This window comes from Thamnophis sirtalis, unplaced genomic scaffold (genome assembly GCF_051295495.1).
Source record: "Thamnophis sirtalis isolate CommonGarterSnake01/CBP01778 unplaced genomic scaffold, rThaSir2_p1.2 scaffold_7, whole genome shotgun sequence".
Classification (NCBI taxonomy): Eukaryota; Metazoa; Chordata; class Lepidosauria; order Squamata; family Natricidae; genus Thamnophis; species Thamnophis sirtalis.
In genome coordinates, this window is record NW_028261387.1 from 61,597,735 (window position 1) to 61,614,863 (window position 17,129).

Below are 17,129 nucleotides of genomic sequence, written 5' to 3' on the forward strand. Positions count from 1 at the left end.
GTTCTACTCGTCCTTTTTCAGGATCTTCACCACAGAAACTTGAGCAAAGCTAGTAGAGCTATCATTCCTTTGCCCTCATTGAAGTGATGTCACCACAGGAAGTCCAAGATTACCATACCTATTGTACTTATTTTTGTGTCTTTTAAAGAGACATAAATAACAATAACACGACTGGGGCAAAAACCCATCAAAAACCTAACCTGTAGACTGCCTAAACCTATTCTAAGAAATGGAAAAACTGAAAAGTGTCTAGTATTAAATAAGCAAGACTGATTAATTTTCTTTTGTTTTATGTTAATTGATCTGGAAGTATTTGAAGTCTGTACCTTGATCCCCTGAATTGTAAATTGTGTCATCAAGTGGCAATAGCTGGATGAATTTGGTTAATCTTGAAAAAGCTATGTAGAGACACACCTGAGATGAGACCCTGGGAAATACCATGGCTACAGATTAGACTTTACCTTTCTATATAGTAATTCACCCCACTGAAGAAGTATAAACTAATATTTTAACAAATACCCAATACTGGAGAATAAATTATTATATAAACAAAACTGAAAGTTTTATGATCCAAGTCTGTAGACACAGAAGCAGAATTGTTTTTCCCCCCCATACTGGACATTTTTGCTTTTAGCTGAGCTTGGGTCATATTGCCTAATATCAATTGTCTAAGAGAACTAAATTATAATTATAATTTTCTTCTTCTTCTTTCACCATCTACAGCCCTGAGAATTTTTTAAAAAAACTGTTCTTCAACAGGAAAACTAAAGTGACTTTTTGCTTCTCCCCTTCTCTGATCTAAAGACTCACCTTTTCTTCTGCAGTCTCTGCTAAATTCCGCAGACGGGATGTCATGTTTACCAGACTTTGTTCGAATGCTGCTACTAAGTTAGCCTAGCAAGAAAAATAAGAGCCAATTTTAGTCATAGCCCAATCAAAGTACATAAAATAACACTAAGATCATGGTTTGACAAACTTTTTATCAGCAGGAGAATGAAAATTAGTCCCAAACCTCTGAACCTGTAACTAAGAGGAGTGAAAATGAGCTTCACATAAATTAAAAGCTCTACTAAACAGTAGGATTTGATCTCACTCTATTATTATTCACTTCCCATAGCTAGTTCTGAGCTGCAGATAGTATGACAGACAATGAATGTTGGCTTGCTTCAAAGATACTTCAGACCCTGGCTTCCAGGTGTGAATCTAGACAGGTTAGATGTCCCTACAAGCATCTGTTTGAGTTGGGACAACAGTGTGACAAAGAGTGGTCAACAGGTCGCAAATTTTCTCTGGGGAAAGAGAGATCAAGAGATGATCCACGTGTGTTCTGGATAGCTACTCTGCTCAAAAACACTATGCAGCCTCTATGGACATTTGATCTACAAAAGCCTTAGTTTCTTAAGCACTTCTGGGAGTATATTAATTTGCAACTTGAGAGAGAGAGAGAGATCTTCTGACCAGTACGAAAGAATAAAGACACCATGAGTAGCCTAGTTTTTTGAAATACTGCATCCAGTTTCGGTCACCATGATATAAAAAAAGCTATCAAGACACTGGAAACAGTGCAAAGAAGAGCAACAAAGATGATTAGGGGACTAGAACTAAAACATATGAAGAACAGTTGCAGGAATTACGTATATCGAATCTATTGAAAAGAAGGACTGGGGGTGACATAATTGCAGTGTTCCAAAATTTGAGGGCCTGCCATAAGGGGGAAGGGATCAACCTATTTTCCAAAGCACCTGAAGGCAGGATAAGAAGCAATAGATAGAAACTGATCAAGGAGAGAACCAACCTAGAACTAAGGAGAAATTTCCCACAGTTAGAACAATTAATCAGTGGAATGATTTATCTCCAGAAATAATACTGCAGATTTTTAAAAATACATTGGACAACTATTAGCCTGAAATGGTATAGGGTTTCCTGTCTGAGCAGGGGTTGGACTAGAAGACCTCCAAGTTATCTTCCAATTCTGTTATTCTGTTAAACCATCTTAAAGGATTTTGACTTAAAAACAAAAAGCTTAACAAGATTGTGGTTTAAGAATGTTTTGAACAAATAAAGAGGAGAGCAATTTTAGAAAACAAGAATTTTTTTTCTTTGATAAAAGTGTCTTTGAAAATTGTAAAATTAACTAGACAATCAGACTTGACCTTCTTGGGGATGTTGATTGTTTAGTATTAAGGAAAGTAGGTACTTAGTAGATTTTATGAAATGAAATAGGGGTAATAGGAGTATGACTGTAGTTACAAACAACTAATTGGGACTAAAGTGTTAAAGACAGAGAACAAGGAAGATTACTTTCAGGGTAGTAATTGACATACTTTTACTTTCTGGCCATAAATATTACAATTGGCAACCACAGGAAAAGAAGCAAAAAAGGAACAAAAAGCAGGGATTCATTACAGATAAGGCCAGATTTATGGCAGAAAATTTGGCAAGAGAATGACTGAAACAGTTACCAATAGTTTGGATGCCTTTAAAAAGGAAATGGAAGAAAGATTTGCAGAGATAAAAAGGAATGTGAAAGAGGACATTTACAAGATTGAAGAATCTGTAGAACAAATGATTGGAGATGTAAAACAAATTAATGATAAAATGGAAATTGTGGAAAGTAAGACAGAAGTTTTAGGAGTAGGAGAAAGATTTGGATATAACCTGGGATTACTTAAACTGAGAGAAAAACAATTTTGTTGAAAATTTAAAGCAATTCCAGAAGACCATAGATCAAAGAATATTTCCAGGATCAGCTTCCAGAAGGTGGTGGAATGAATATAATCCAAAGTTCCAAAAGTTTCAAAGGTGCTGCACTAGTAGAAGAATAGAAGGCCAAGAGAGGGTGCTGTTGCAACATGATAAACACAAAAGCTTAATATCCTCTCTAATGTTCAGTGATAATTTATTGCTGTTGCGCAGCAATACAATCCTGTTAAAACTCTGGAGTACATGGATCGTTTGTTTAGAACAGCTAAGCTTTGCTGTGATGCCCAGTAACTCTAGTGAGAATTGAACTTCCATTGTATTTCTTTTACTTTGCCTAAATTATTTGTGAATACAATAGTAGGTAGGTATATAATCGGTTACTCCTGAAATTTTTTTAAAAAATCATTTAGACTCCATGTAAACATTATACTACTGCACCAATTTGGCTACTCACATTGGCTGAGAGCTGGGTTGTCAGTGTGGCTACTTTCTCTTGGGATGACTCCAATTCACGGCGCAGTTTGCGGATTTGCTATAGGAGAAAGAGAAAAAAGGTGGGAAAGTCAGAAAACAGGAAGATTGCTGGCTCTCCACCAAAGGTCAAGAGCAGAATAGCAACGGAAGGTAAAGTTAGGGTCTTACTGTACCTCTGACTGCATCCTCTCCTCAGCCTGGCAGCACATAATGGGGTAGAGGAGAGACAGAGAGGCAGGCAGTTAGGGTGAAAGTAATAGAGGCATTCCCAGGCAATGCAAGTGACCAGCCATGCAAAGAACCCAGCATATGCGCAGACATTTTTCTATTTTGCTGTTATGTCATTCCTCTGCCTCCTCTTCTCATTATACCTTATAATTTATGGCAATACTGCAAAGTATAGTGCTATACAGTGCTACTGTTCCCAATGGTGACAAATGCCAAACCCTCTATCAACTTCATCTACATTTTCTCTTGGAAAGACTAGAGATCACCTTTAGGGAAGCGGGGAAACACAGAGAAAGTGAAATATGGCTAACCTCTTTGTCATTGTGTGCCGAAAACGCACGTGCCTGTACCCATAATGCAATGCACATGCGGCACAAACACACACACACCTGCACATGCGTGTGTGATGCCCCGTGCTCCCCCTCCCACATGCACGCACGACCCCCTCCATGTCCCATTTTGGACCTAGTATGTGTCCCTGCAGCCTCCTGGGACACGGGGGTGTCTGCTGCACCCCCACATGTGCCCCCCATGCATGTACGCACATCTCCCACATCTGCCCTGCCCCCCGCACATATGCAGCAGAGACCCAAAAATCAACATGCGCGGTGAAGCTGAGCTCGGCTGATGGCTTGCATGCCCACAGAAAGGGCTCTGCGTGCCACCTGTGGCACCCGTGCCTTAAGTTCACCATCAAGGGCATAGAGTAAAAGATGAAGGGAGCACAGCTTACTGAAGAATAAGTTGACGAAGCGCTGGAAGCCAGGGACAGCACAGATCCATGAACTGTAATAAAGAGAGAAAGAGAGAGACTTGTCACAAAGTTTCTTCAACTGCCCTTCAGATGGATTATGATTGGTCACCAAGTGATCCAGGAGTAGCATGGATGGGTGGAAGGTAAGATGGCAGTTCGGGGAGGAGGAAAGTCCTATGTCTAGAAAGGAGTGGGTGAACAACACTTTGCATGATGGCTAAGGTGGGAAATCTGATCAGAAGACTTCAGAGGCAGCAATTATTATTATTTTAATTCTGAATGCTTGGTTACAAGATTTCCTGGAGCAAACAAAAATTCCTGATGAAAATCTTAAGTTTTTGTGTTTCATGCTTTTTCTTAGAGTAGGAGTTTTCACTTAAATTAAGATAGAAAAGCCAAAGTATAGTTCCCAAAGTAGAAGCTATGTTTTTCATGCAACTACAGAACCAGAGATACAAAACCACGCTGGAGGGCCAGATGGTAGTAGGCAATCCCTCATTGCAGCCTCATCCCCATATCTACTTGTAAACTGGTACTTTATCACCATTTGGTGGCAGTGCGGTCTCCTTTGTAGCAGGGGTTCCCAACCTCCAGGCCATGGTCCACTACTATTCAGAAACAAGCTGCATGAACAGCACGCTGGTGCACATGCACACGTGTGACTTGCAAAAAGTCAAGCATTGCACACATGTGTATATACCTTAGCCCACTACTCATGAGACTGGTACTCATCTCCCTCCCCCCAGCCGGGCCACCAAGTTGCAAATGTTCAGGACTGCTACTTTATAGTAAAGTGTTCTGGACAATTTGGAAATGTTACCATATTCCATTTAAAAATATGTCTTAAAAAGGGAGAAGAACCCATAATAAAGCTAGAAACCAACTATGGCTCATGCAAGACTGATATAACTGTGATTCCTGACTACCAAATCCTAATTGATGATAATGGACATGCATGCATAACTAAGAAATCAGATGACCAGATTATTTTAATCCTTTACTCTATTTTGCTGCCCCATAAAAAAAAATAACAATAATAATAGCCACTCCCTGCACTGCCACCTGCCAGCACAGCTTGTATTCTTGAGAAGTTATGATATGCAGAATTAATGTATCATTATTATGGAGAAGACTCTTATCCTCCTAGCTGGGTGCAGGACTCTCACCATCATCCACAGGGTCACGGAAGGAGCCCGAGCGGATCATGCCCTTGGGTCGGTCTGCCAAGGAGAGGGTGCTGCCCATGGGGGAGGCGTTGTAGAGCTCGAAGGTGGAGTCATGAGTAGGAATGCTGTTAGAACGGGTGATCCTTGGGGTGTTGGCTGCCGTGGGACTCACTGCAGGAGAAGGGGGCAGGGAGAAGAGCGGAGTCAGAGCAGCTCAAAGCTAGGGATGGGGTCTAGGAAGCAAGGAGCACTATATAGGGGGCTAGCAGCCAGGATCGAGGTGGGAAAAGATAAGGACAAGTTAAATGTGCATCACACCTTGCATAAGATCTTTTATCTGCACCTGTGTAGTCAGTTTTACTAGTTTGACTTGGGTTGTTATGGTGATTTGGGAAAATATTTGACTCTCAGGCCTATTTAAATAATTTTCATTGACTAAAGCCCATTGACAGATGATAAATTCATTGCATCAACAATAAAATTGCGAAAGTAAAAAGTAAACTCTATTTTTGTATTAAACTGGAGAGGCAAAGAAGAAGCAACAATAAATAATAGGTGTACAAAGGAACCTAAGCCTCTTAGGTACAATCTTTCATTATCATTCTTTAAATCTTATTACCTTTATTCCTAATTGGAGAACTGAATTTGCTCAAATTTCTCAGGGAGCTCATTGCTTTTCAGTGCACATAAAAAGCAAAATAGACTTGTACCATAACTGTCTATTTATTTTTCATATTTATCTCTAATGAAAAAAATACCCATACTTTTCAGTTTTGTTCATTTTCTTTTCTTCTCTTCAACCCCCACCCCCACCCTGCCCCCATTCCCAAGACGGTGAGGCAGAACTCTGAAAAACAGATGCTTAAAACAATACCAAAGAATTATACATGTGAAGCAAGAATGCTGTGTAAGATTCTGGGCTCCTGGAGGAAGCTAGGAAAAGCTCCCCATATTGACTAAGCAAACCTGAAATCAAGTCTTTTGATCTATTTAGATACATTATATTCCGCCCCTATTTTTTAAATGAATAACTCAAGATGGTGAACATATCTAATACTCCTCCAATTTTCCACACAATAATCTTGTTATTAAACACATTTATATATGGCTGCTCAACTTATACACTGTGACTTTGGGTGGCGTACAACATTATTCTATATTCTTAGCTTGTGAGCTCTTAGCAATTCAGTAGTCATAAACTAAAAAAAACCCTGTAAATCTGTAATTTGACTGTGAGTCCCAGAAAACTGTTGTGTTGATGCAATAAGTTGAAAAGTCAGGTATAAAAAAATGTTTGGTTTAAATTTAGTTTAGTCACACGGGAAAGCTTCCAAAAGCTTTCATTTGAAGTTTCACCTTAATCATTGTCTTATCCAATTTATATAGGCTATTCAAACTATCTCTAAAATTTCTTGCAACATGTTTTTTCTGATATGAACCTATTTTTGCATTATGGGTAGGCTAGAAAGATGCTACAAAAAATAAAATTAGGGAATAGAATTTGAAAAATGGCATAGCTTCTGTTGGATTATATTGATTTAGAACCATTGATATCTAAGGTTTCCTCTTCTAAAAAAAGCAAAATGAAAGGTGACTAACCAATATTTGTGAGTGGAGTTTTCCCAACCAGTGGCATGGAGATAGCAGGAGGAGAGGGTAGTTCAGAGGCATCATCCGATTCTTGCATTCCTCCCATTGTATGCGAGTGTCGCCTTTCCTTGGTCTCTTCCTGGGGTTGGATTTGATACCTACCAAAACCAAGAGATGGAGACGGGATTAATGACAGAGATTGGAAGCATTTTGAAGGAAGTAATTTGAAAAGTGCTACAATGATGTGCTAATTAATTTAGCCAGTTCCTATTGCATTAGGCAGGATTTTTTTTTACAATTCTCTTCTTGGAAATTTATTTATTTATCGCATTTCTATACCATGTCTCATTTAAGTGACTCAGGGTGGTTTACAATAATAAAAAGATTTAAAAAATTAAACATTAATTAAACATTAAATTAAAATCATGACTCTCTCTATATGGGGCATTATTGAAATCTAATGGTGTAATTTTTATATTCAAATAAATCAGTTTAAAAGAGTAGAGTGGAATCTAAAATTATAAAATGTAAATTGACTACAATTGCTCAGGGAGAATCTAATAAGTCCTAATTCTAAAATTATGTTAAGGAGGCATGGCTCACAGGAGGATAATAAGCTGTTGGGTATTTTCTTATGAATGCTGGATATGTCATCATCATTACCAAGACATCATTCTCAAAGGAAATAAATAAAAAGAGATAAATCAAGACTAGAGTTTCAATTCTTATCAATACAATGATTCTGAAGTAAGCCATCAAAGGACTGGGTCACAGTGCATGTAATTATTCTAGTATATATTTGAACTCAACAACAGAAAGAAGTATTTTATATCACTATGAACTTGTAAACTGAAGTTTTAGCTTAAAAAAAAGTCTTGCTCATTCACTTTTAAAAAAATTAAAAAACTTTTTCAATAATACAATTACATTTCAATTGTAGCTTTCAGAAAAAGACATATGGTCAGAGAAATAATCAGAATCGATCCACTGAAATCCATGAGAGTTGCTAATTATGTCTAAATTGATTTCAATGAAACTTGATGTAATCTATATTGGAATTACAATTGGAATTGCTATATCAGATATGATCAAGAGCAGAGTCAAGAAGTCAAGGCTGTAACCAGACCTCCAATATTTTATAATTTGAACTGAAAAAGAGTGGACTATAATTATAAATTACCTTAGTGAATTGATTTGCTATGGCCTTCTGACTTTCCAGTGCCGTAGAATCTCTTATTTGCTGCTTAAGTCATGACTATGCAACTGGCTCATAGTTATACAGTAGTGGCATGAGGTAAATTCACATTTTCTTTGATCTTTTCTCATAAGTACAGGAAGCTACATTTTTTTTACCATTTTACTGATAATAAATAATAGGTAACACAAATAACAATTACCTCAGCCCCTTCTTGGGTAATGTATTCCGGTCACGGTTAGAGCTGCAGGAAAAAAAATGAGCAGTAGTGCTTGTTCATTATTTGCTTGAATCCAGCTGTGGTGCCTGATAAGCAATAAACTGATAGTGAATTTTGGGGAATAGACCCAATCAGGCTTAACATAAGCCCAGAGTCTGTATTTGCACCAGCTGGGCAACTGCAACTTTGCCATGTATATAAACAAAAGAATCACAAATTAAAAAATTAGGGTGGGTTTTGTTCCTGCATTGGAATGCTATAATCCTTTTTCATCTTTTCATCTCACTTCTGAACTAGATTAAAGGTAAAAACTGCCATGATTTGAACCTGGTGAAATGTGTACATCATACACATCCTTGTGATTTGTTTGGCTCTATGGAAGTGATTTGCACTTGCACAACTTCTTACCTGACTTTTTTTTTACTTTCATGTCTAGCTTAAAGCCTTGATAGTCTTCAATTTATAACTGGTTGTTTGATGACAGTTTGAAGATATAATGGCTTTGAAAGAATGCTTTACACTCTGTAAAATACTTCTGGCCATCATAAAATATTGCATCACTCCAGCTTCCGTCACATGATCATGATCTGGGGGCTTAGCAACCTATTTGTAGGATACTTTTTGCAAAGTGCCCTGCAATCATATAATCACCATTTGCAATATTCTCTGCCGGCTTCTCCAGAAAGTCATTGGGGAAGCTGGCAGGTTGCAAGCTACTTCCACCTACCAAAGGTTTCCCCTCCCTTTCCATGTGCAGAGGGGGTGAAGTGAGAAATTCTTTGTTGGGCTGCAGAAATGAAATTTGAATCTTCAGAATTTCAGTTTGAGTTCCTTTCTACACAGGGAGAGGGGAGGAATTCCTGCAGAGTGCTGAAGAGATGGAGATGGGATCTTTGTGATCTCTGCTTCTTCTCTCCATTCCAGTGCATAAAGTCCCTTCCATGCAAGGAGAAAAGCTGCCCACCCTCCTTTGGAAGCACCTCTTTTATTCTGTCCAATTAATGACCTATACAATCGCTCAATGATTGCAACTGGGAGAGCTGAAATTGAAGTTACTGAGCAAAGCAGTCACATGGATTCTTTCTTAACAATCACTTTATTCTATGACTGAGATTCCAGGTACCAACTGTAGTCATAAGTTGAGGACTACCTCTTATCCAAGAACTATCCAGGCCTGATCTTGCTTCACTTTTACCAGATTAACTAAGATTGGGTAAGTGGTGCCACCTACTTATGAACTTATATATTTTTATTTGTATCCAGCCTTTATAATTTTTATAAATAACTTCAAGGTAGTGAACACATCCAACACACCTTCCATGTCCAATTTTCCCACAACAAGTGAGTTGGCTGAGAGTGACTGGCCAAAAGTCACCCAGCTGACTTTCATGTCTAAGGTGAAAAGACTCTTTCTAAAAGTTCTTATGGAACACTATCATGAAAAATATTCTCCCCATAGCATTTCTCTCCCTTTACCTTTCCAGATGTGTAATTCTTGGGCTGCCAGTCCAGGCCATCTCACTGGATTCTTCCTCAGCAGCAACAGGAGGCGTAGAGGCAGTGGTAGGTGCAGCAGTGCTGCCTACAGAGAAGGCATTGTGCAGGTTCATAGGCATCTGTAAGGATTCCATGCTCCTGTGCAATCCTGAAAGCTTGGAGTACATGCGAGTTTCCTTGGGGATGCTGTAGCCCCCCATGAGCTCCAGGCCCTGGGAGAAGCTAGCAGAGTTAATGTTAAGAACTGGAGCAGGGCTTGGGGTGAAGCATGACGTGAGATGGGTGCCCACATTTACAGTCGCTGGGTGTGACTCTTGCAGTTTACCACTATGTATCTGATGGAGATCATTAGAGGAAGGGAGATCTAGACTGTTAGAGTTCACCTTGTCTAAGTTTGCCAAAGAAGGGGCTTTTACATAGCTTTTGGCAGCTGACCTGCAAAAGAGGAGAACAGTATTAAGATAAAGTTTGGTACAGTGTCTGACATTGCATGCCATGATCACTTCATTTTATTGTGAAATCATTATATCTAGCACAAGCACATTAAACATTTGCATATGTTACAGAGAACAACAATTTAAGCTACATTGACACTTGCGTAAGGGTCAAGTGCATTGGATTCACTATCCTGTTGATTTGGGAATATCAGGATCATAGCATATTTCAGTAACTGAAGAATGTTTTCTTTCAGGAGATATTCCAATTACCTCAAGTCATCCCAATACAATCAGGACTCAAATCAGACACTGAGTAACACTTAAAAAAGAGTTTGCAAAGAAGAATTCAAACTATTAGTCTCTACAGCAGGGTTGTAGATGTGCATGGCACATGGGCTAGATGTGTCACACCCACACCCGGTTTAGCAAAGTGGGGAAAAAGTCCTGATATCACGTGATGCTGCCATGATAATGTGAGTTTGACATCCCTGCTCTAGAGAAATTCTGAACATATAATTACAGGAAAACCTGCTTTTTCAGTCAGGCCTTTGATTCATCTAACTTAATACTATTAACATTAATTGGCAAAAGCTTGCCAGAATTTCAGGCAGAAATGTATTCTACTCTTAAAGATTCTGAGAGATTACATCTTGAGTTTAAATTGCCTACAATATTTGCTTAGCAATATATAAACTGAAACATGCACTAAGTAATAGTATGGCCAGATATTCTAATAGTCAAATCTGCAATTTAAGAGATGCAGTGCCTGAACAGAAAGCAACAATTCTGTTTTGCAAGGTACTAACAAGTGAAATGAAAGAATTTGTTGTGTACTTGAACTATGGAATGAAAAAATAGAATAATCTATTAGGGAGACTCAGTGGACTTAAAAATGTGATATATAATTGTATATATGTGTATAATTGAGATTCATAAGAAAATGGTATTTCATGCTTATTAGAGCATGAAATTAGATCTGTGGTGGCACAGTGGTTAGAATGCAGTACTGCAGGTTACCTCTGCTGCCTGCTGCTTGCCTGCAATTTGGTAGTTCGAATCTCATGAGGCTCAAGGTTGACTCAGCCTTCCATCCTTCTGAGGTCAGTAAAATGAGGACCCAGATTGTTGGGGGAAATATGCTGACTCTGCAAACTGCTTAGTGAGGGCAGTAAAGCACGGTGAAGCAGTATATAATTGCTATTGCTATTATTAGACCTCTCAAAATGGTTCAAAATATCAGGTTGTTATGCTAGATATAGGAAAACTTTACTCTTGTTTCTTTTTTGGTGATATATAAATTTATTAAATTTTATATTTTAAAAAAATAAAAAACTTTGTTAGTATTCCATAATGCTCATATTACTGTAATCAGAATTCCAAAATTCTTTTTATCTCTCTATATAAATGCATTTAATTATTTTAGTAAATGAAAAAATCATCATTATATCTCATTGTATTATTTTTAGTCCTATGGTGATTCTGATTGAGTTTGCTGATAATTTTTGTTTTGATCAAGAATATTAAAATATAGTTTCTCAGTTTTGTGAGTTCCTCAGAGTTTGAGGAACTCTGCAAAGTTCCTCAAACTCATAATACAAATCATTTATGTAAGTATTAAAAACAACCACATTCCATTAAATTTCACTTCACGCCTTAATCTCATTTCATGAAAAATAACTAATGAGAAATATTTCGAATTTAGAAACTGACCCAGATTCGATCTTGCAATCTTTAGAATGATTGATCACAGAATCTATGGATCCACCTAACAGACATGACACCTAGCCCATATTTATTATGTGTATTTATCATATGTATTTTGTCTGAGTCATGGCACTTTGTTCTAGTCCAGATTCTACCATTTTATTCCCACAGTATTCTTGAATTAGAAAAAACACACACAAAATAAAGCACTGATCAAAATGACATCTCCCCCCCTCCCTAGTAACTAAATAACAAAAGTAAGCTCACCTTGTCTCCAATAGGGACAGGAAAGAGTTATTGTAACTGGCAGAACTACAGAGTTCTATCCAAGAACGGAAGTAATTATTCACTTGTCTTCATATTTGAAATCCCCTTTACAAGTATAAATTATGCTTGCACAGCTATAATTAATTGCAATTATGTAATTGCCCTTACATAAATAATTGTGAACTGAAGCATCTTATTTTTTTCAAAACCGCTGTTCCTACCTGAGGGGTGTTGGCGGCAGCTCAGCGTCTTTTCCAGGGATCTGGTGGCCACTTGGAGCTTTTGGGGTGCTTTCAGGGGAGCCCATGCTCTTGAGTGAGACAGAGTCAGAGTCTAGTGCCACTGCTTTGGCTTTGGCCTTCTCCTTCTCTCTGTCAGTCTGATTCACAGGCCCTGTGGAGCTCCGACTTGCCCCTATTTTAGAAGGTTCCTTGAGGCGTGAAACAGAAATACCCCCCTTGGCACTGAGGAGGCTGGGGTCAATGTTGCTGCTGACAGGACGTGGGCCACTTCGTCCACCAGTGACACTCATGGAGCTAGATTTGGCAGGGCGTGGCAGGCTCCGGTACTGGATGTTGGTACGGGCTCCTGGTGCCATAAACCCAGGCTCCCCTGCGTTGGAGACATCTAAACTGGTTTTCCTGCCATTGACGGGTTTCACAGGGATGCTGGAGTTCTTCTGGATCTTGCCAAGTGTAGCTGAGCCACCAGCTTGCATCACTGTAGCAGTACCCGTCGCAGGAGGGGGTTTCTTGTTGTAACCAAAGGAGCCAGCCGTGGTGGTTCGTGTAAGCCCAGAGGGAGGCTTCTTGGCATCTGAAAGCCGATCTCGGCCAGCATCAGAAGATGAGCGCTGCAGGCCAGCATTTTTCACAAAGAGTTTGTTTTTGTCTGTTGCTTTTACTTCAGGCTTACCTGAGAGATGGAAGGACTGATCAGGAAACAACATTTGGAATAGAGATACCGAAAAAGATCTGCCTTTACACAGATCTTTAGATAATAAAAAGAAGTTATTTCTATTTTATTAAAAATCTTATTATTACATATTACGTATTGTATTTTTCGGACTATAAGACACACATTCCCCCCCCCCCCCCCAAAAAAAGTGAGTGGAAATGTCTGTGTGTCTTATAGCCTGAATACGGCCCTGTTTTTGGCAAAAATGGGATACTTTAAGGGTTTGGGAAGCCCGCAGTGTTCCTGGGGGCTGGGGATGCCAAAAATGGGATATATGGGGGGGGGGGTTTCGGAAGGCCAAAAACAGGTCCGTTTTTGGCAAAAACGGGATGCACAGAGGGTTTGGTAGGCCTGCGAAGTGCTCCTGGAGGTTGGGGAGGGCAAAAACTGGATGCGTGGAGGCCAAAACCTTTTTTTTTCTTGTTTTCCTCTTGGAAATCTAGGTGTGTCTCATACTTTGGTGCATCTTATAGTACATACATACATATATATGTGTGTGTATGTGTATACACACACTATATATATATAGCCACCAATTGTGCAAGTTCTCCCACTTAAAAAGATGAGAAAGGCCTGTAATTGACATCATAGGTAGACATTAACTATGAGAGACAAAATGAGAAAACAAATCCAGGCATTCACATTGACTGATTTGGAAAGATTTTTTTTGCAAATTGTAGTGGAAAATAAGTATTTGGTCAATATCAAAAGTTCATCTTAATACTTTGTTATATATCGTTTGTTGGCAATGACAGAGGTCAAATGTTTTCTGGAAGTCTTCACAAGGTTGGCCCACACTGTTGCTGGTATGTTGGCCCATTCCTCCATGCAGATCTCCTCTAGAGCAGTGATGTTTTGGGGCTGTTGCTGGGCAACACGGACTTTCAACTCCCTTCAAAGGTTTTCTATGGGGTTGAGATCTGGAGACGGCTAGGCCACTCCAGAAACTTGAAATGCTTCTTACGAAGCCACTCCTTCGTTGCCCGGGCGGTGTGTTTGGGATCATTGTCCTGCTGAAAGACCCAGCCATGTTTCATCTGCAATGCCCTTGCTGATGGAAGGGGGTTTGCACTCAAAATCTCACGATACATGGCCCCATTCATTCTTTCCTGTACATGGATCAGTCGTCCTGGTCCCTTTGCAGAGAAACATCCACAAAGCATGATGTTGCCACACCCGTGCTTCACAGTAGGTATGGTGTTCTTTGGATGCAACTCAGCATTCTCTCTCCTCCAAACACGATGAGTTGTGTTTCTACCAAACAGTTCTACTTTGGTTTCATCAGACCATATGACATTCTCCCAATCCTCTTCTGGATCATCCAAATGCTCTCTAGCAAATTTCAGACGGGCCCGGACATGTACTGGCTTAAGCAGGGTGACACATCTGGCACTGCAGGATCTGAGTCCCTGGCTGCGTAGCCTTTGTTACGTTGGTCCCAGCTCATTCACTAGGTCCCCCCATGTGGTTCTGGGATTTTTGCTCACCGTTTTTGTGATCATTTTGACCCCACGGGGTGAGATCTTGCATGGAGCCCCAGATCTAGGGAGATTATCAGTGGTCTTGTATGTCTTCCATTTTCTAATTATTGCTTCCACAGTTGATTTCTTCACACCAAGCTGCTTGCCTATTGCAGATTCAGTCTTCCCAACCTGGTGCATGTCTACAATTTTGTTTCTGGTGTCCTTCGACAGCTCTTTGGTCTTCACCATAGTGGAGTTTGGAGTGTGACTGTTCGAAGTTGTGGACAGGTGTCTTTTATACTGCTAACAAGTTCAAACAGGTGCCATTAATACAGGTAATGAGTGGAGGACAGAGGAGCCTCTTAAAGAAGAAGTTACAGGTCTGTGAGAGCCAGAAATCTTGCTTGTTTGTAGGTGACCAAATACTTATTTTCCACCATAATTTGCAAAAACATTCTTTCCAAATCAGACAATGTGATTGTCTGGATTTGTTTTCTCATTTTGTCTCTCATAGTTGAGGTCTACCTATGATGTCAATTACAGGCCTCTCTCATCTTTTTAAGCAGGAGAACTTCCACAATTGGTGGCTGACTAAATACTTTTTTGCCCCACTGTATCTATCTATCTATGCTGTTTTTATTATTTTTACAAATAACTCAAATGACAAACATATCCAATACACCTTTCTCTTCCTATTTTTCCTACAACAACAACTCTGTAAGATGGGTTGGGCTGGGAGAGAGTGATCACCCAGCTGGCTTTCATGTCATGGTCAAGGTTAGGCCTTTTGCTTTCTAACCAGGTGTCTTAATTACTAGACCAAACTTACCTTTAGCTTGAGTCAAATTTTGCCCATTGGCCCTTCCTCCAGATAGCCAAAACCTGTTTCTGTCCCTTTACACTCCCCAAGCCACATTCCACAATAGGAACCTAATCCATTCCCATAATCATAGCAGGTTATCAAAAAACCTGATATACTCTAGTTGCCTCATTGGAAACTTGTTGCCTTGAAATGCTGGGTGTGTTCTTATTTGTGTGTGTGTGTCTACTAACTACAAGGCAGAAAAGAAGAGATGAGGTTATAATAGCCTTAATATTCAACCAGAAAACAAAGACTAGATTAATTTGTAAATTTTTTACCTCAAAAAGAAAGAAAAATAGAGATGTTTGCCACACTAGTCCAGTCTAATTGCTAAGCTCCTTTCCTTTGGATGGAAGATAAATAATGTACTCAAATCTGACATTTTGGAGTTCTGGGTATCATATATGAGCTTGAAAGCACTCAGATAGAAAAGGTAGAATGTACGATTTTTCCAATGAACCATATCTTGTTGATAATTTACCTCTTTTATCTCCTACAAAAACCATACATGGTCTATACTATAAACATATAGTGTATTCAGATATGAGCATATGTAATAGAAAGGAAAGGTGTTGCCATGTTTGTCTACAAGTATCAATTACTTGTTTGATTTACTTGATTTAGTTTGGTGAAGTGGTTAAAACATCAGGCTAGAAACTGAGAAATTGTGAGTTTTAGTCCTGCCATAGGCAGAAAGCCAGCCGGGTGGCCTGCAGCTAGTCACCATCTTCTTTTCTTAGGAAGAACACAGTGCAAATCACTTATGAAAAACTGCAAGGATTGTACTGGCAGTCTCCGAGAACTGGACACATTCGAATGAGGAAAAAAAAAACTAAGATGTAGTAATTGTTGCATTTGTAACATTTTTGCTCAGAATAGCTTTTTTCATTCTGGTGCCTTTGGATTTCCACTGCTCTAATCCTTTGACCATAATGCTCAGTTGTCTGCCTAAAAGATAATAAGGGATAGAGGGTTACAGAATGTAGTAAGAAGGTGGATTCCCCGGAAAAGGAGTGTGTGAGAAAGAGGATGATTTGAGGCTTGACTCAGTCTGAAACATCTGAAGAGCACCAAATTGGAAGTAGCTGGTTTAAAAGTTCCTCATAATAATAAAATGACATAACTGGATAGTTACTGAGGAACAATAGTAGATTAAATAAAATATTTCTGGCCTTATTAACGCACTAGAAATAGTCATGCACTCCTGCTTGGACTCTGTAGACAAATGGGAAGCAAATAAAAAGTGTTAACAATATAATTTCAATAACAATCTCACCTGCCACTTTAAGAGTCTGGGCTGTGTGAGTAATGGGGGAGGTCACTGCCACAGGTGGGGTCTTGCCCTTCTTCAAGGATCCTGGCGGGCCCAAACTAACAGGCTTCTTCAGCTCCCCACCTTTGGCAGGAGCTTCATCACAGCTTTCAGAACGTTCCCGTCGCCACTTGGAGGAACTGTGCTCCATTTTCAGGCTCCCGCTGTCATAATCCATCTTCTTCTGGGTCTTCTCCTCTGGTTCACCATACCAGTTCAGCCCACTCTCTGCCAATGACCGTTTCTCAGAATCTGTGCGTAGCTGAAGGACGGAAAACAGTGTCAAATGGACATGTCAGT

The 17,129-nt window shown here is 39.4% G+C and overlaps 1 protein-coding gene across 6 annotated transcripts in view; it reads right to left on the reverse strand.

Moving 5' to 3' along the window:
- Positions 1-17,129, reverse strand: part of NAV1 (neuron navigator 1) — a 264,428-nt gene that overhangs the window by 34,837 nt on the left and 212,462 nt on the right. For 4 of the 6 annotated variants that reach the window (XM_087720219.1, XM_087720217.1, XM_087720214.1 and 1 more), the window contains 10 exons: positions 16,794-17,091; positions 12,457-13,150; positions 9,807-10,262; positions 8,313-8,354; positions 6,925-7,073; positions 5,326-5,496; positions 4,139-4,191; positions 3,351-3,374; positions 3,158-3,235; positions 811-894 (listed from right to left, as the gene is read on the reverse strand). In XM_087720219.1, coding sequence (XP_087576345.1) covers positions 811-894; positions 3,158-3,235; positions 3,351-3,374; positions 4,139-4,191; positions 5,326-5,496; positions 6,925-7,073; positions 8,313-8,354; positions 9,807-10,262; positions 12,457-13,150; positions 16,794-17,091 — 2,049 coding nt within the window. The remainder of the gene's footprint in view (positions 1-810; positions 895-3,157; positions 3,236-3,350; positions 3,375-4,138; positions 4,192-5,325; positions 5,497-6,924; positions 7,074-8,312; positions 8,355-9,806; positions 10,263-12,456; positions 13,151-16,793; positions 17,092-17,129) is intronic. The other 2 variants (XM_087720216.1, XM_087720215.1) reach the window with 2 other exon arrangements.